This window comes from Chenopodium album, chromosome 2 (assembly GCF_948465745.1).
Source record: "Chenopodium album chromosome 2, dcCheAlbu1.1, whole genome shotgun sequence".
NCBI classification, from domain to species: Eukaryota; Viridiplantae; Streptophyta; class Magnoliopsida; order Caryophyllales; family Amaranthaceae; genus Chenopodium; species Chenopodium album.
Window position 1 is genome coordinate 20,897,432 of NC_137835.1, and position 20,562 is coordinate 20,917,993.

The 20,562-nt window shown below is 36.7% G+C and overlaps 1 protein-coding gene and 1 non-coding gene across 2 annotated transcripts; one reads left to right on the forward strand and one right to left on the reverse strand.

Annotated features, from left to right (window-relative positions):
• Window positions 1-12,061: 12,061 nt before the first annotated feature.
• Window positions 12,062-12,168, reverse strand: LOC145607810 (small nucleolar RNA R71). The gene has a single exon (XR_014105635.1). It is a non-coding gene; the product is annotated as a small nucleolar RNA R71 (small nucleolar RNA).
• A 1,049-nt stretch (window positions 12,169-13,217) lies between these two features.
• Window positions 13,218-13,652, forward strand: LOC145570344 (uncharacterized). The gene has a single exon (XM_081629395.1). The coding sequence runs from the start codon at window positions 13,218-13,220 to the stop codon at window positions 13,650-13,652; it is 435 nt and encodes a 144-aa protein (XP_081485521.1).
• The last annotated feature ends 6,910 nt before the right edge of the window (window positions 13,653-20,562 follow it).

A 20,562-nucleotide genomic window follows, 5' to 3' on the forward strand; every position in this document is an offset into this window, starting at 1 on the left:
TATAAAGCCAGGCCCAAACCGAACCTAAGCCCACCTTATCTACGACCCAATGATCATGTGGAGGATCCAAATTATTTAATACCATTCCTAAAAAAATTAGGATTAATTGGAAGTTTCTATAAGTTTCTAAAAGATCTTAATTATCCTTTTTGAAAAGATAAGATTAAAGAGTTTGAAATTGAATAAAACTTTTCTTTTTTTGAAAGTCCTAATTCTATTCGAATTGAACGACGTTCAAAGATAGACAGATATTTTTTTTATGACTCATATTTTTTATCCAAATTTTATATGGTTGGATATCCCTTGAAATTATCTTTCCAATGATATATTATAATATCAATTCCGAGCTATAACGGAAAAGATAAGAATAAAATATCAAACTCTATCCAAAACTGACACCGTCTCACTATTTCGGCCATATCGTTTATTATATAAAATATTTTAATCTGATTTTAATTGGGTTAGAAAGTATACTTCAAGCGCTTTCCAACCATGTCTTATTTATCTTATTCCAATTTTTTGATCAAAAGATATGATAAAAACAAAAACCGCAAAAATTGCAGTCTATCGAGTTTTATTCCGATTTAGTTCGGATCTTATCTTGTTTTTTCGACCCTTCTTTTTTCTCTATAAATAGAGGTCATATCTCCCCTTTTTCAATGATCAACAAGCTTGATCACAAATTTAATTCTCTTCTCCCTCTTTAGCCTAAACACTAGCCTCCCCATTCTTTCACTATTCCTTCCTTTAAGCACTCCACGGAGTTCATACAATACCCAAAGTTTTATACTTAAACCAAGGCGTGAAAGGTACAATTAACTGAGGGTTTGGACCAAATTAAATATAATTTTTATTTAATTTAATTGTTTCAATCTGATTTATTTTTATTGAAGTTACTAACAGTTTATTCATGATGTAGCAATTCAAGGAAGCGCAGAAAGTGAGTAATTAATCACTTAATTACGCTTATTTTATTTTAATATTGCTAGTATCATGATTAGGGTTATTATTTATATTTGATTTGACTAACGCTATTATTGTTAAATTGCTTCCAATATTAATGTTTATTCTATTATTTATTTATGATCACCGTATTGCATGTTTAAGGGGAATATGTAATTGAAAATCACGCCAAATAAGATAATTTGGACAACCGGTTTAGTTTCTTTTTTAATCTTGTTATTTAATTCAAGTGATCACAAATATTGTAGAATTATATGCTTGTAGACACCTAAAAATGTCTCCCCAAAACCAAACCCGATGATAAACAACCTTTCACCGTCATTATTGGTAGGGTTGAGTATTTAATCTTTGAGTGCTTAAGTCCATATTACCATTTCATAAAACCAACCCAACTCCTATCCCATTTCCCCTAACCATATAATTAATTTTCCTCTTTTCGTGCCTTTACACCCAAAATAATACATTTAGTGTCTTTTAAAATCATTCATTTCGTGTCCTTTTTATAAAAAAGTTTAGTCTTGTTTATTTTGGTCCATTATCTGGGTTCAATGATTGAATAATTGGATAGGGCTTTAAAAGATCTTTCCAACGATACATTATAAGCCCAAATCCGAATTATAACGAATAAGTTATGGCAAAAATATTAAATTGAGCCCAAACCGAACATAAGCCCACCTTACCTACGACCCAATGATCATGTGGAGGGTCCAAATTGTTTAATCCCATTCCTAAACCAATTAGGATTAATTAGAAGCTTCTATAATTTTCTAAAATATCTTAATTATCATGTGGAGGGTCCAAATTGTTTAATCCCATTCCTAAACCAATTAGGATTAATTAGAAGCTTCTATAATTTTCTAAAATATCTTAATTATCCTTTTTGAACAGATAAGATTAAAGAATTTGAAATTGAATAAAACTTTTCTTTTTGAAAATCCTATTTCTATCCAAATTGAAAGACGTTCAAAAATAGTCAGATATGTTTTCGTGCCTCATAATTTTTTTTCCAAATTTTATATGGTTGGATAGCCCTGAAAATTATCTTTCCAATGATATATTATAATATCAATTCCGAGCTATAACGGGAAAGATATGAATAAAATGTCAAACTCTATCCAAAACTGACACCGTCTCACTATTTCGGCCATATATTTTATTGTGCAAAATATTATAATCTAATTTTAATTGGGTTAGAAATTAGAATTAAAGCCAAAAATATCTTATTTATCTTATTCCAATATCTTGATCAAAAGATATGATTAAAACAAAAACCGCAAAAACTACAATCTATCGAGTTTTATTCCGATTTAATTCGGATCTTATCTTAATTCTTCGACCCTTCTTTTTTTTCTCTATAAATAGAGGTCATATCACCCCTTTTTAAATCATCAACAAGCTTGATCATCAAATAATTATCTTCTCCCTCTTTAGCCTAAACACTAGCCTCCATATTCTTTCACTATTCCTTCCTTTAAGCACTCCAAGGAGTCCATATAATACCCAAATTTCTATACTTAAACCAAGGCGTGAAAGGTATAATTGACTTAGGGTTTGGATTAAATCAAGTCTACTTTTTATTTAATTTAATTGTTTCAATTTGATTTATATTTTAATTGAAGTTACTAACAATTTATTCATGATGTAGCAATTTAAAGGAACGTGTGAAATGTGAGTAATTAATTAATTTAATTACTCTTATTTTATTTTTATATTGCTGGTATCATGATTGGGTTATTTTATATTTGATTTGACTAACGCTATTATTGTTAAATTGCTTCCAATATTAATGTTTATTCTATTATTTTTATGATCACCATAAGGCATGTTAAAGGGAATATGTAATTGAAAATCACGCCTTATAAAATAATTTGGACAACCGACTTAGGTTCCTTTTTAATCTTGTTGTTAATTGAAGTGATCACAATATTTTAGAATTATATGTTGCATTAATATTCAACCAATTAAGATTTATAATAGATTGGAGCAAATTGAATCTTTGTTTGCATGCCTTTGAGATCGCAGGAATCACTTTTCACAATAAGAATCGAGTAGAGGCCAATAGGGGCAAATGTGACTCCATGACTCACTTCGTACCATCATCCCCGATCCTCCTTTCGTGGTTCCGAACCATATGGAGTTAGTAATCTCATGGATTATAAATGGGGTGTAACCTTCACGGGTTAATTGTAGTTGCCTATCGTTGTCCCTTAATCGTGGTTGCCTTAAATGATTCGTGAACGGTTTACAAGTTCCTTAAAACTTGTTGGCGGCTCCCTACTTTCCTTGTCCCTAATCGTATTATGTCAATTCCCACTTCCTATGAGTGCCAAGCATATTCACCACATGCTTTAATGTAGGCGCACTTCGAGCGACACCTACAATGGTGCATTAATATTCAACCAATTTAGCCTGATAATAGTTTGGAGCAAATTGAATTTTTCATTTGTTTGTATGCCTTTGAGATCGCAGGAATCACTTTTCATTATAAGAATCGAGTAGAGGCCAATACGGGCGAATTTTACTCCATGACTCACTTCGTACCATCATCCCCGATTCTCCTTTCGTGGTTCCGAACCATATGAAGTTAGTAATCTCATGGATTATGAATGAGTTGTAACCTTCACGGGTCAATCGTTGTTGCCTATCGTTATCATTTTATCGTGGTTGTCTGTTATAATCCGTGAACGGTTTACAAGTTCCTTAAAAACTTGTTGGCGGCTCCCTACTTTCCTTGTCCCTAATCTTATTATGTCAATTCCCACTTCCTATACTTGCCAAGCATATTCACAAATGCTTTAACGTAGGAGCACTTCGTGCGACGCCTACATAGGAATAAATAGAGAAATAGCTCAACACACAATACCACTAATCCTAGGAATAAAACCTGTAAAACAAAAGTTACGTCGAATGAAACCTAACGTATCTCTAAAAATAAAATAAGAAGTTCAATAACAAATAACAGCAGGTTTTATAAGGGTATTTAAACACCCTAAAGGGGTTGCAAATGTGGTACTTGTCCCCAAGAAAGATGGAAGGGTAAGAATGTGTGTCGACTACAGAGATCTAAATAAGGCAAGTCCAAAGAACGAATTCCCTTTACCACACATCGACATCTTGGTAGATTATACACCGAATCACACGCTTCTCTTATTTATCGATGGATACGCAGGATACAACCAGATTCTCATGGAAGAAAAAGACATGGAAAAGACTACATTCATAAATGTAGATACCTAATTGTGTCTCCCCAGAACCAAACCCATTGATGAATAATTTTCACGTCATTGATTATCGAACGAAATGAAATTGTAAAAAGTCTAAGTGATGCGATTGTTTTTCTTAAAATATCCTTCTTTTTGTTTTTGAAAATCTACTCTATTTATTAAAATATCAAGTCCAATTTAGTTTGGTCTATGAAAAAGGTCCAATAATATTTTAGTTGGATTGGGTTCAAAAAGAGCTTTCCAACGATATATTATAAGCTGATCCGTGCCATTTATGGCACCTTTAGGCTATGTTTTCTTTATATTTCTATGATCCTTTGTATTCTTTTATGTCGTGTTTTTAGAGAATAATGCTCGATTCGCGTGTTTTTGTGTTAGTTTAGAGAAATGCATGCTTTTAATGGCTTTCTTATCATTTTATTCATTTCTCGACTATTTCTCTTGCTTCTCCATTTCTTTGTCTTGTTTTGTAGGTAAGTCGCGGGCTATATGCATGGGAATTGAAAATAGCACCCACTAGGATCAATATGCACTTTTCGGAATTGAATTTGAGTTTGAAACAAAGGAAAACCAAGGATTGCAAAGTATCAAATAGGACCTTTGTGCATTGTTTTAGTCATATCTCAAGTTCTACAGATTGGATTAGGGTCATTAAAGTTGGGTTGGAAACTAGACTTGAATAGCTTTCCAATGATAGGTCGCACGCCTTCATACGGTTCTTAGATCAGAAGTTACAGCCTTCTGAAGTTGGCCCTGGAAAACTGCCGCGGGCGCGGGCTACAGTACCCGCGAGCGCGGGGTTGCTGCAGCTCCAAAACTGCCGTATTTGGGCAGTAAGCACCCGCGGTTGTCCCGAGGGCTCCCCGAGGGCGCGGGCCTTGGCCCCGTGAGCTCGGGCTTGGGCCGCGGGCGCGGCTATCAGGGTGTCCGTTCCCCTCCGCGGGCGCGGCCGATTTCTCCGCGGGCGCGGGTTTCTGGGTCTTTTACGATTTTAAGCTTCTTTTCTCCTTTTGTTTATATAGTTTTTGGTTTCCTTTATTCTTGATTCATGTAATTCTTTAGTTTTAGAATAGTTTTCTCTCTCTTAGGTTGAGAGCTTCTCTCTCTAGATTAGGCTAGATTAGGAGTAGTTTTTGAGAGAGAAAGTGAGGAATTTCAATGGTGATTGAGAGATTGAAGATGCAAGTGTGACAATTGTGTTGGATATCTTCTTAATTATCAATGAGAATTTCTAAACTCTATCTCATTCAATTGCTTTGTTTAATTTGATGTTTGTTTGGTTTGATTTTGATTTTATATTTGATATTTGATGTTTGATTAGAGTAATTGTTCTTGATATTTTGTTGATTCTTGTTCTCTATAGTTGATAGATGATTTGATGATGTTGTTTGAGTAGTTGTTGGCTAGGAATTGGGTGAAACTTGTATGATTGATTAATTGTGATTAATTTTGGAATTGTGTTGATTAATTGTTGAGATTAAAGTGATTAATGAAGGTTTGCATGTGTGTAATTCAATTAGGCCTTGAGAATTATGCTAGATTGCATTGTAATTGCTAATGACACGAACAATTGATTTAGGGATTGCAATTGTCTATTGGTTTTGATTGTGATTCTCTTGATTTGTTATTCATAGTGAACCCTAGCTTAACAATTAGGAGATAGCTCTTTGATTCCAATTGATTGCTCTTTTCATTAGTCCTCACAACCTTTGATTGGCATACTCTTCCAAGTTGTTGCAATTGACATGATTACTTGTTGATCCCCATTCCTAGTGTTTTTTTTCCTTGGTTACTTGTTTTGTTAGTTGTTAGTATTCTCTCTTCCCTTCGTCTTCGACCTAGCTTAGGCGCATAATTGAAAGTGCTTGAACATTATCGTTCCTTTGGGTTCGACCCTTGACTTGCCTCTATACTCGTATTTAGGTTTGTTAAGTGTTTATCAATTTAGTTTGACCGAGGGAAGATTAGATAACGACCTAGTTCTCCCCTCGTCATAAGCCTAATTCAGATAAGTAATGTGGAAGTTATGGCCAAAATACTAAGTTGGGCTTAAAACGGTTTTATGGCCCAATGATCTAGTGGAGGACTCATTAATTAGTATTCCTTAATTTATAAGAATTGAATTTAATCTTCTAAGATGATTTAGAAGGTTATTTTAAATTCTAATGGAATTAGGATTAATAATTATCATTTAGAAAAAAAAAGAATTTGATTTGAAATAAAAAAAGTATTTTATTATGATAAATCTGATTTTAAAACTGATAAACGTGGAGTCTAATTACTTAATTATATTAGGAAAAAATATTATGTAAAAAAGCGCGTTTTTATTTTTTTAACCAGCGCCAAACGACAGTCTTGTCGCACTGCGACAAACCCTGTCGCCACGCGTAATTTCTGTCGTTTCGCGCTAGGTCCTGTCATTTGCGAAAGGAGCTGTTTTATTCCGGGTCAGATTCGATCTCTTTTCTATAGTTTCCAGATTATTTTCTCTATAAATAGGGTCGTATTTCCCCGTTTTTTATTCATTAGCAATCATCCAATTCTTTCTCTTCTCTCTATTAAGCAATAGCTTTTGTTTTCCCCTCTTGCTTTCTAGCTAGCCTTTACACACAAAATACCGCATTCACAAGCTCTAGACACACCTAGCCAAGCTCGAAGTTTCCCTTGCCCTCGACATGAAAGGTTAATAATTTCTAAGGGTTTGGTCCCAAATCCCTATCTTAATTATTTAATTTAATTGTTTGATTTAATACTTTCATTGAAGTTACTAACGTGTGTATTTTGTTATTAGAAAGAGATACGAGGCAACAAAGGAAGTTGTTTTATTGTTATATTTCTATAGAAAGCATGTTTATATTATTTTAATTCCTAGTATCATGTTAGGATGTTTTTATTGCTTTCTAGTATAATATTTAGGTTGCTTCTTTTTCTTCTATCATGTTAAATTAGTATCATGTTAGGGTTAAAACTTTTATCTTTATTGCTTAGTAATATGCTAGGATTTAATATTAATCTTATTAGTATCATCCCTAGGATCTTGATAATAATTTTATGTATGCTTTAATGAGATTGAGATTATTATGATGATGATTGTTGTTATATTGTTTGATATTATATATTATTGTTATTGCTTGATCACGCCCTCCCTTGCAGGATTAAAGGGAATTTATACTTGTAATCACACTTAATAAGATAATTAACAATATTATTTAGTTTAATATGATTATAATTCAAGTTATCGCCAATAATAGTTTTGTTTGTACACTAATATTCAACCAACATAAATTAAACGGGTTTTGGGTTAACATAATGATCATATGTTAGTTAGAAAGCGCACATCAAAATGGGAAGTAAAGTAGAGGCCTACTTTTAGGGCAGGTTCAATCTCTTTTTGGTTGGATTTGTACCTTCATCCCCAAATATCCAGTCATGGTTCTAGACCTCTATAGAGTTAGCAATCTCATAGATTGTGAAGGGGTGTAACCTTCACCTTGTGAACAGTTTACAAGTTCCTAAAACTTCTTGGCGACTCGTTTTCTCTAGATTTCTTCCCTTTGGACACCACCATACTTAAGTGTATGATCACAGTGGGGCTCAAGTGTGGAATGCTTGAAATATTCCCTACAGTTTTTTGGCGACTCCACTAGGGAGGATTTCTATTTTAATTCCTGGAATTTATTTTGGAAATGATTTAGAATGAGTGGATAGACTCAAAAAGTTCTAAATATTCATGTGTGTAATTTTGATTGACATTTTTAACATATGCATAAAAAGGTCCGCATTGGATAGACCATCTGTAATGCATCAAAAACATAGGATTTTTACATTTAGGAAATTTGGGAAATACCTTTCACAACTAGGATAGAAAAAACGCTGCAAAAAAATTAGAAAATTCATAGATTAGAAAGCTACTGAGGCATGTAGGAATCGGTGCCGAGAAAATAGTGCCAACGCAATGTGATGGCTCTATCGCCGCACGACAGCAATGTCGTTAAGCGACACGGTCATTTTCTGGGGACAGGCCCTGTTGTATCGCGCCGTGTTCTTCCAATACCGAGCTAGAAATCTACCTTCTTTGTTTCGACCAATTCTAGTACTGTTTGCTTGATTCTTCTTCTTGATTGATTTTTTCTCACTTTTTTGAACCCATATGTGCTCTACATATGGCCATAACCCTTTGGGAATTCACGCTCCATCTACTCAATCGAACGCTTATGCCAACGAAGGGTACATTCAAGTTTGTGAATTCACCGAACCGTGGAAGCGAGCTTAACTCGCGGGGTCCCATACACACCCGCCAACCTTTCGAAAGGTAAGGCTTCCGTGCAGTGCAATGCGAACTCATAACCATGGACCCTCTTTGACTAACCATTTATCCTCGAACTTTAGAGAACTAGAGCCATGGTTAGGTTGCAAACTCATTGCATCATATTGTGATTACTTTACTGCTTGTGCATAACTTACGTGTGTTTACACTAACCGTTTGTTTGACTTGTGAATAAGTCTAAATAAACTAATTGATGACTAAAGGACTTTGCTTAATTAATTAATAAATTAATGAGTAATGAAAGTTTAAATAAATTGATCAAACTTCAATTAGTACAACTATAGGCTTGTCCTTTTAGAGTAAAACACTAGAAACAAACCCAGCCTAATGTTTCAGCAATGACGCAAAAGTTTGGCCTGTGGCACGACACGATGGTGTCCAGCGTTATGCGACAATGTTGTCACATCGCGTTGGTTCTGGCGTTTTGCGACAGTCCCGTTGCGTAAGCGACGATCTAGTTTTTTTGCTCGAGTCCTTTCGTTGAGTCTAATTAATCAGTTTATCAACGGCAGAAGCTATATTTACTCCTTAATTGAGTATAAACACATATTCCCATGGTCTTACACAAGTATCAAAGCATGTCATTTTCACTCTCTATTAAAGCACATACTTTGTATATATGTTTCACCTCGATCATGTCTAGAGAGTTTTGTGTGCGCGTGTTATCCGTCACTTTTTTAAGAGGGGAAAGACAGAAATTAATCCTCCAATTAAACCATATTTATTTGAAACCTATACTTAATTCCCAAAAATATGCACCCTACTTTTGCTTCTTTTCCTTTTAAAACCAATAAAGTCAAAATCAATTTGAGTCAAGTCCTTAAAATAAAGTGTTTAATTTACAGCACTTAGTCAAGAAAGGAAGGGCGGCTAATCAAGGATAACGCTTTTGTTCAAGTCCTAATTTTTTATAAATTGATTCGCCAAAAGAGAAAAGTTAGGAATATAATGGCAACTCAAGAAGAAGTCAATGAACATAGGCAAAACATGGCTAATTTAACTGAGATGATGATGGCTATGGCTCTTCAAGTTAATGACCCTATGAAACAACAACAGATGGAGCGAATGGAGGAAAGCTTGAGCAAGCTCTCCAATGACTATAAGCTCTAGGGTATTAGCTCACAAAGGGTCTCAATGGACAAGGAACTTATTCCGCAAAAGTTCAATGCCAATGACATCCCTAGGTTCAAACCAGCTGACAATCCTTATTTTCACTTAAGGGTTTTTGAAACTATAATGAACATTAAAGGGATTGATAGGAAAGTCTTTCACTCTTTATTCTCACTATCTCTTGAAACCATTTGTCAACAATGGTTCTTTTCTCTTGATAAAGAGAAGATCTCTACTTGGGATGGAATATTAAACGCTTTCATTGATAGATACAAATGTAAAATTCAAGTTGAAACTAACCATATAGAACTTGAGATGTTAAAATAAAAGGAGAATGAGGGTTTTACTTCTTTCTTTAATAAGTGGAGGGAAACTTCCTCTAAAATGGTTTAGGTGCCTAGTGAGAAAGAATCTGTAAGGATGTTCATTAAGAATCTTCAAGAAAAATTGATAACACGATATTTTACATGATTTATATGTGATATTTGTACATATTTTATTGTGTTTTCTTCATTTTCCTAATCTTTTATAGTTATTACTCTTCCTATTTCGATATTGCTCTTCTCGATTTGTTTGTTTTTGTTTTTATAGGAATAGGGCTCAATTTGAGTGGAATTAAGCTAAGACGCGGGATATTCTTCATATGGAGCATTTCTAGCATCCAAGAAGCTTCAGGCAGCCTAGTCCGTAGCTTAATTGCGGTTTTCTAAGGCTTATCGCAGCTTGCTTGCGGCGAGCTTCACAAAGGAGCAACAAACTCATGTTTGGCAGCCTACTCCACAGTCTCACTGCGGCTCGCGGCCTTGTACCACAGCCTAGTTGCGACCTCTTGATTAAGTGGCGAAATTAGCCCTATTTTTGGGATTTTAGGAGTCCTAATCCTAAGTAAAGACTAGTACTATTTTCCTAGCATATAAATATGTTTTAGATAGTATTTTATTAATGACTTTTATACATTATTTTAAAGCTTTTTGGTACTACGTTCTTCTACAATACTTTCTAGGGTTTTGAATATTGAAGATTTCATATTAAATTTCAAGTATTGATTTCTTTTCCTTATTCTCTTTAATTTCTATTGTTATTATGTTTTCTTTAATTAATTGTCTTGTTTTTTGTATTATCATGTGTGAGTAGTTTCATAATCTAGGGTTAAGTTGAACCCTAATATGGATTGATTTGTCAATTAATTCCCAGTTCCCAATTTAATTAATATATAATTCCTTTTTGTTAGGGTTGGTTTTATTGTCAATGATTAACTAGAAATAGTATTATTGAATGGGATTAGGTTTACAACGAAAGTTGATTCTTGATTTTAGAACCCTAATTAAAAGTAAGAGCTTTTATGCATGAAAATAGCTAATTGTTCTTGCTAGGACTTATAGGATGTCGTTCTTAATGTCTTTAATATGTATGATTCCATGAAAATAGGTATGATTACATGTTATGGAAGCTATTAGTTGATCGAAAGAAACTCTTAGTATTGTTTAAGGGAACATTTGTCTTGTGGAATATTTATTGATTTAATTGGGGGAAATGGATTGTTCTATTGCATTGATTCATATTAGTGGGAATACTTAATCTTAGATGTCTTTAGTTCTTGATTAATTCATTATTATTATTATTTTATTGCTTATTAGTTAATATTGTTTTAGTATGTATTTCTCAACCTTGATTGGTTACTTGCTTAGTATTGATTTGAGTCTGTTTAATTAGTTAGTCCTTAATCTCCTGGGATTCGACCCCTACTTGCTCAAATATATAGTAGAGTTAGTTCGGTTATATTTGTTAGGTACCCGACACGTCTATCAAATTTTGGCGCCGTTGCCGGGGACTAACGATTTTATTCTAGTTATTTGTGATTCGTTTTTACTAAGGTATTATTTGTTGTTTCAGCTATTGTCTCTGGTGTTTTTGATACTCTACTTTTAGTTCTTTGTTGCATGCAAACTTGACGTTCAGGGTCAGACGATTTAATTCCACTTGATTCTGAAATCGAAGCAACTACAAGGAGACGAGGAGGTAAAAGAAGAAGGAGAAATCAAAACCTTAGAAACATGGTCGATCCAGGAACAAAGTCTCTTTTGGAGTATGGTATACCTGATACCACAACCGGACTCCTCTCTAGCATTGTCAGACCACCCGTTACTGCTCAAAACTTTGAATTGAAACCACGGTTCATTCAATTCATCTCTAATGATTCGTTTTCAAGCACGCCTCATGATGCCCTGTCAGTCACATTGATAGTTTCTTGAAGAAGTGCGATAATATGAAACTAAATGGTGTTACAGATAATGCTATTAGACTTCGCCTTTTTCCTTTCTCATTACGGGATAGGGCGAAGGAATGGTTGAGAGATTAAGGTACTGGCTCTTTTGACACATGGGACAAACTGGTGAAAGCTTTTCTAGTCAAGTTCTTTGGAAAGGAAAAGACTACAAGGTTGAGAAATGAGCTATCTACTTTCGGGCAGTCAGATGATGAGTCCTTATATGAAGCATGGAGGAGGTTCAAGCGATTGCAGAGACAATGCCCTCACCATGGTATTCCTGAATGGATGTTGATCCAAACCTTTTACAATGGTTAAACTCATGAGTTCTGAATCTATATTGATGCTGCATCTGGGGGGGTTCTCTTTTGACTAAGAACCCAATAGAGGCAAATAAGCTAATTAAGAAGATGGTGGCAAATGATAATTACCATCTAGGAGGACGACGCAATGTTAAAAAGGGAGGTATGCATGATGTTGATGCTCTAACTCTTTTAACTAGTTCTATGCAGGCATTGACAAGCAAGTTTGACAAGTTCCAAGCATCATCTTCTGGCTCATCTACTAAAACTTGTCAAATGTGTAATGTACAAGGTCACAATGCACCTGATTGTCCACAAAATTCACATGAGATGTCGATCAAGGAAGCCAATGTATACTACACTTCAAATCCCAAAAGGCCATATGATCCTCATTCTAACACATATAATAAAGGTTGAAACATCATCCAAATTTCTCTTACAAGAATACCCAAGCTCAAAAAAATCCACCACCTCGAAACAACAATTATAGTGCACCACCTAGTTTCCAAGCAAGACCACCTCTAGTCCAACAACCTATGCAACCACCTCCATAAAAATCCAACCGTGAGTTAATGATGGAGAACTTCGTTACCACAAAGAACAACAACATCCAACAACTACAAGCTCAGAACAAGCTCATGGAAAATCAAATAAGTCAACTTACTCATCAAGTTGGCCAATCTTTGAAGACTTTGGTAGCTTTTCCAGGTCAAATAGAGCAACCACTAAAGGGGCATATGAATGTTGTGACTTTGAGGAGTGGAAAGCAATTGGAAGATCCTCCCTTGAAAGAGCCATCAAAGGAGGTTGTTGAAAAGGTAGTCACAAAAGATAAGGTGGTCGATGGTAGCATGATTGAGGAAGATCCAAAGGCATCAACTCCACCACCACTTGTTCCATATGTGCCATAAGTTCCTTTCCCGCAAAGGTTGCCTCAAGCTAAGTTAGAGAAAAAGTATGGAAAATTTCTTGATATTTTGAAAAAGCTTCACACTAACATTCCATTCTTAGATGCATTATCCGAGATGCCATCTTATGCAAAATTTTTAAAGGATATGTTGTATAACAAGAAGAAACTACAGGAGAATGCTACAGTCGCGTTGAATTCAGAGTGTAGTGAAATTTTACAAAATACACTTCCTAAGAAACTAGGCAATCTAGGTAGCTACTCCATTCAAGTGAAGCTCGGAGATATACACATTAATAAGGCATTATGTGATCTTGGTGCAAGTGTGAGTCTCATGCCGCTCTCTATTTGCAAGAAACTTCATATGGGTGAACTAAAGCCTACGCGCATGTCTCTACAACTTGCAGATAGGTCGGTTAAATTTCCTTTGGGTATACTTGAAGATGTTCCACTTCATACGGGAAAATTCTTTACCCCTTGTGACTTTTTTGTGATGGAGATGGAAGAGGATGCACATGTCCCCATTCTTAGCCGCTCCAGCTGCAATCATTGATATGAAGAATGGTAAAATCACTTTTGAGGTGGACGACAAGAAAATGGAGTATTCACTATTGAATGCTATGGGAACTCCATCTATGGGAGAGACTATTTGTCAAGTGGATATCCTTGATGATTTAGAACGTGAGCGAATTCCCTTGATTAAAACGGATGATGCACTTGAAACTATGTTGGTGGGAAGTGCCAATGAGGAACATTGGGAAACAAGGGTATACACACGGCTAATTGAGGAAGGAAAAGCCAATCCAACCGCCGCTCTAGTGAAGGAAGTCCTTAGTGCATCGAGTGTTGGGGAGAGTACTACGCCTCCCGAGGTAGAGTTAAAACCCCTTCCCTCTACTTTTAAATATGCATATCTTGGTCCTAATAATACATATCCTGTTATTGTTAATGCTGAGCTTAATGACACGAAATTAGAGCAACTGCTCACTGTTTTGAGAAAATATAAAAGTGTTATTGGGTACACCATTGATGATATTAAGGGTATTAATCCTTCATTTTGTATGCATAAGATAATTCTTGAGGACGATCAAACCTCCTCCATAGAACCTCAAAGGCGACTTAATCCAAATATGATGGAGGTAGTTAAAAAAGAGGTTCTTAAATTGCTTGCTGTAGGAATAATCTACCCTATCTGTAGACATCTAAAAATGTCTCCCCAAAACCAAACCCGATGATGAACAACCTTTCACCGCCACTATTGGTCGGGTTTAGTATATATTCCCGAGAGTGCTTTTTGGATAGCCCATGGATCAGTCTTGATGTTTAGTCGAAGCATAGTTTTTTTTTTTAATTTAATTTAAGCCCTAATCTTTTGATTTTATTATTTTATTATTTATTTTGGCCCAAACCTTTTATTTATTTATTTATTTATTTTAGCCCAATTAATAATAATAAATCAGAAACGGCCCAAAATTATCAATCGACACTTAAAAATGCTGAACGAAATTAGGGTTAAAAATGAATTTAGACGAAAAAATGGACTGCACGCTCCCACGTCACGGTAAAGTCCACCGTGTCACGGGAATGTTTCCCGTTTGACGGTGGGATTCCCCGTGAAACGGGGCAGTTCTGTGTCCTTTCCGTGTAAACCCTTCACGCGTTTTATTCCCCGTACCCTAAATATTTCCCGTGTCACACAACTTTCCACTATGTCATGAGAATGTTCCCCGTCTGACGGTGGGTTTTCCCGTGTCACGTTGCCCTCGTTCGTGTTGTGGTGCATTTTTTTTAGGGTTTTTATCTTTTTAGGGTTCCGTGTGTTCCCTCAACACATTTTTTCTATAAATACCCCCTCATTTCTGATGTACGGGGCATCTATTAATTCTCTATTTTTCTCTCCTCTATGCTCTAGCCTAAACACTAGCCTTACCCTTCTTCTTTAAAAATTCCCTCTTCAAGCACTCCAAGGAGTCCATACTTTACTTGTGGTTCTGTCCTTAAGCCAAGGCGTGAAAGGTAGAACTGTTTGAGGGTTTGGCCCCAACCCAATTTTTTTACATGTAATATAATTATCGTTTTATTATTATTTCCTTGAAGTTACTAACTCGTTTATTAGTTTATAGTTGAAAGCAAACAAAATCAAAGGAAGAATTACGTTCCTTTTATTTCTATTATTTTTCTAACGATTTTATATTGTTGGATTTATTGTTAAATTGCTTCCAATATTAATAATAATTCTATTATACTTTTTGATCACCATTTTGCATGTTTAAAGGGAATATGCAATTAAAAATCACGCCTAATAAGATAATTTGGACGACCGGTTTAGGTTCCTTTTTAATCTTGTTATTTAATTCAAGTGATTACAAATTTTATAGAAAATTATATTGCATTAATATTTAACCAATTTAGCTTAATAATAGTTTGGAGAGAATTGAATCTCTTTTTGTATGCCTTTGAGATTACAGGAATGCTTTTCATTATAAGAATCGAGTAGAGGCCAATATGGGCGAATGTGACTCCATGACTCACTTTGTACCATCATCCCTAATCCTCCTTTCATGGTTCCTAACCATATGGAGTTAGTAATCTCATGGATTATGAATGGGGTGTAACCTTCACAGGTTAATCGTTGTTGCCTCCGTTGTCCCTTTATCTTGGTTGCCTTTTATGATCCGTTAACGGTTTACAAGTTCCTTAAAAACTTGTTGGCGGCTCCCTACTTTATTTGTCCCTAATCGTATTATGTCAATTCCCACTTCCTATAAGTGCCAATCATATTCACAACATGCTTAACGTAGGCGCACTTCGAACGACGCCTACAATTTGGCGACTCCATTGGGGAGGATTCTTGGTTATTTATCGGTATTTAATTAAGATGAGTGGATGAGACTTGAAAGATTCTTGAAAAATATTCATGTGATTAATTTGGCATTTTTGCATAAGCATAGACGTTTTAACGTCGTATTTAGGTCTGTCCCGTATGAAAAATTGAATAACTTGATTGCGTACGAAGGAAAACAGGGCACCAGTCTGATTTTCTAACTGCCGTGCCACGGCAGAATCTGTCGTGTAACGGTGCAGTACACCGTCTGACGGTGTGCAGCACCGTGGCATGGGGATTTCTGCTGTGTGACGACAGTCCTAAAATCAGCCCGTGGCTTGTTTTCTCTTCTCACAGTCAACTTCCTTTGATTTTTTTGAAAAAAAACGTGTGTGTTCTACATGAGTCATAGCCCCAGGGAATTCAAGCTCTATCAAACCAAAAACGCTAATGGCAATAAAGGTTCATCCGAGTTATTAAATCCACCAAAACCATAGAGTCGAGTTCGATTTCATCACGAACTCGCGGAGCCGCCCGTTGGCATACACCCTCAAGGGAGGCTCCCTTGCTAACGCATCAAAACTCTTAACCATGGTACCCTTTTGACACCCAAATCTTGACCAATAGTTGAACATAGATCTTTACCTTAGGTTGCGAACTCTTTTTACATCATCATGAGTAAATGCTACATGATTTGTTTGGTGCTAACCCTCATGTGTTTGCTCTTTTTGTTTAACCCATGACCGAGGGTTTTATTTCCACATAGTAATTAGTACGGACTAAAATTGATTAAAATCTGAAAATTACACAAATATAGGCCTGGAATTGCGCACCATGTCATGACAGATCTGCCGCGCCACGGTGTGCAATGTCGTGGCACGGTATATTGCCCCGTTTGACGGTGCTCTGTACCGTGTCACGACAGTCAGCACCATGACACGTGTCCATAACACCATGACACCATGACACGGTGCCTAGGATGTTCGTCCAGTCATCTTTTTTTGGTCTTCGTGCATGCTTATGTGGTTCGTATGTCTGGTTTGGTGTCCTGTCTAGCTGTACGGTCATAACACGTGTCCATAACCTTCACTTAATCATTCACATGTCGTGTTCACACACTTTTTCCATTAGTCGTGCACCATTTCATAACCGTATTTTAGGGTAGTCTTGTGTCGTTTTTTTTTGTGTCATTTGTTTTTGGAGTAAGTCGATAGTATCCTCCCATATATATGTTTTTTTAAAAAAAAGTGAATTTCAAAATTCAAAATAATTTTTTTTAATTATTTCCGGATGTGTTAAGGTTAAGTTTGGTCATTAACCTTGGTCAAGAAACAGCACTTGGTCAAGAAACAAAGGTACATTGTTACGGTTCGAGTCAATACCTCAACAACCGCTTATACCAAAGAGGCGTACAAGGAAACCACCACAATCATCTCCACAAGATCCATCTCCAGTCTACTTTCAACCAATGGCTACTAAGGAAGATATCAAGAACATCAACAAGACCATTGAGATGTTTTCCAACATGATGCAAACACTCACCACTAGAGTCAATACGGTAGAGCAAGAAAATAAAAACAATGTCACTGCCGCTGCAATGGACATGATCAAGGAGCAGATGAGTAAGATCTCTGAAGATTTCACATATGTGGAACAACCTGTCACCTCTTCGTCCATAAGGGACAAACTCCCCGAGAAGTTTTCCACTGCTGACATTTCCAAGTTCAAGCCTAATGATAATCCGCTTTTCCACTTGAAGGCCTTTTCTGCGACCATGGCTCTTAAGGGATTATATGTGACACTCTTCCCTGCTGTGTTCCCTTTTTCCTTGGAGCATGCCTGTGAACAGCGGTTCTACTCTCTGGAATCCAAACATGTTGCGACCTGCGAGGACATTACTGAAAGCTTTATGAACCGTTACAAGTGTAACATCCAAGCCAAGACTTCTGAACGTGAACTCTCCATTCTAAAACAGAAGGAGAATGAAGGCTTCACTACTTACCTATGCAGGTGAAGAGAAACAGCTGCGCTCTTGGTGGATCCTCCCAAGGAGAAAGAGATGGTTCGCCTGTTTATTTCCAATTTGACTCATAAGTACAAACAACACTTGAAGTTTCTGCCTTTGAGCCCCTTCAAAGATGTGTACGATATTGGAATCAATATCAAAGATGAACTTATGAAGATTGCTGGTAGCAACAATAATAACAACAGTTAGAAAAACAAGAAGAACGACACTCCTTCTTCTTCGACTTCCAAGCCCAAAAATGGTACCAACAATGTCAATATCAATGATGTGCTGGCTCTTAATGCTCCTCCTCAAAGATTCCAAAGGCAAAGGAGGGTTTACACGCCTTTGGGAATGACTTATGATGCTGCTTTTGATCGCTTGCATAGTCAAGGACTGATTATGCCAATTGGACCTTTTCCAGAACCTCGACTAGAGAACATAACTGCTAGCTATGACCCCAATTCTCATTGCAAGTTTTATCAAGGAAAGGGTCATACTACTTAGAAGTGTTGGAGGTTGAAGGATGCGATCCAAGACGACCTAATTGATGCTAATGAACTTCTTGTCCCGGCCTCCAGGGGGCAAGAAGCCTAACATTCAAACAGGTCCTCTTTCTGATGCTTTGGATATCATGGGATATGAAGTCTCCTTTGATCCGTCAATACTCATTCAACCTGTGAATGAACCTCTGCCGGAAGTTGTATTTATCTCGAACTATGAAGAAGTAAATGGAATTTGGGATAGTGACGAAGAAGACATCTATCTCAAAGATATAGCTTGTTCGTCTCTTGACACAAGTGAAGATGTTTAGGGAGACCTTGAGGTCAAGCTTCTATTCAAAAGTGGACGGTTACAACAGCCTAGTCCACCTCCACCTCCACCGCAATCACAACCAATATTTAATCCCATCGACCCTGTGAACAACGATGTGGTCAAACAATTACAAAAGACCAAGGTGGAAATGAATGTATGGAAGATTTTGGCCACCTCTCACGAGCATCAAAAGGCTGTGATGAATGCTCTGGTGAAAATAGGAGTTGATGATGATATGACTCCTCAAGGACTGGTCAACTTTCTCACTACTGAATTGCCAAGTACTAGCAATCTGATTTCCTTCTCTGATAAGGATCTGCCCCCATAAGGGGACCAACATAACAAGGCCTTACGCCTCACTGTGGTGTGTAGGCAGATGAATGTTCCTATGAGCCTGGTTGATAATGGCTCTGCAATCAATGTATGCCCACTCCGCACTACAAAGAAGTTGGGCATAAAAAAATGAAGAATTGACTCCCTTTACTCAAGGGATTCGTGCTTACGATAATACTCGCCGTCAAGACGTGGGTACTATCATGCTAAACATAACTACTGGAGCCATTGAACGTCGCACCAAATTTCAGGTGGTGGACATTAAGGCTTCTTTAAATCTGCTGTTAGGTCATCCTTGGCTTCATGAACTAAGGGCAATCCCATCGTCGTTGCACCAAAAAGTGAAAGCCATAGTTGGAGGGGTTCCAATCACCATTGATTCCTCCTCCATGCGCATTCAAGTTATCAATACTCCCATCATCCATGTCGAACATGACGAAGAAGATGAAGATCTCTGGGGGTTTTCGTTGGATGATGTTCTCATGATAGAAGAAGAGGAAAAGTGTCACCTCGACTTTGATCCTTATTCAAATACCAATGTTAATGCTATTATAAAGAAGCAAGGGCATTTCCCTGGAATGACCCTCGGATTCAAAAAGAAAATGGCTTAACTTTGGGGCCATCCCGGTGCACTTAAGAAAGACACCTTTTGCTTGGGATTCAAGCCAACAAACGTAGATGTGAAACAAGCTCTTCTGAAAATGAAGGCTCGCAATAATACTCGAATTATGAAGACAAAAATGGCCATGGACCCATATCCATTCACTCTCAATGGCCAGTATATCAAAGAAGGGGAAGACTTCCCATGCTATGAATTCCCTGAGCCTTTCGTACACGATGGGAAGCATGAACCAGGGATAAGATGTTCCTTGATTGTGACTTCGTCGATGAAGGCGATGAACTCTTTACAACTGAGAAACCAGCTAGTCCAAGCTATGATGATTTGAAATTAATCTTCTTTTTGGACTAGAAAAGAATGAATCCAAGTCTATCCGCAATGATGATTCCGAGCTCATTCAAGCTATTATATCAAGCAAAGATTTTAACCCCTCTGAGTTAATCGTCCAGGCCGGTAATGTTTCAAAGGGATGGCGCAAGACCGTGAAGATCACTACGCGAAGTGGAGAGAAGTTGGAAGTAACCGCTGTTAAAGGTCTTATGTTTGATGAATCAGAGTCGTCTAGGTCCGAGTTCGAGTCTAAGTCTATAGGTGAGTCTTTTGGATCTGAGGCCGACCCTCTTTCTGCTATAGAGTCCAATCCTGAGTCTCTTGTTGAGTCTCCTCTTTCTATCCCAAATAATTCTAGCGAGGTTGCAGCTGACCTTGCCCTCCTTGATGTAATGACCAATGAATTCAATGAAATGAGTACCTTTGCTTACGATGCGTGTCATTCCCCTAACCTTGATCAATATTGCTTTTCTAATGATAAAAATGACAAAGAAATAATAAAAGCAATGGATGAACACAAAAATAAAACAACAATT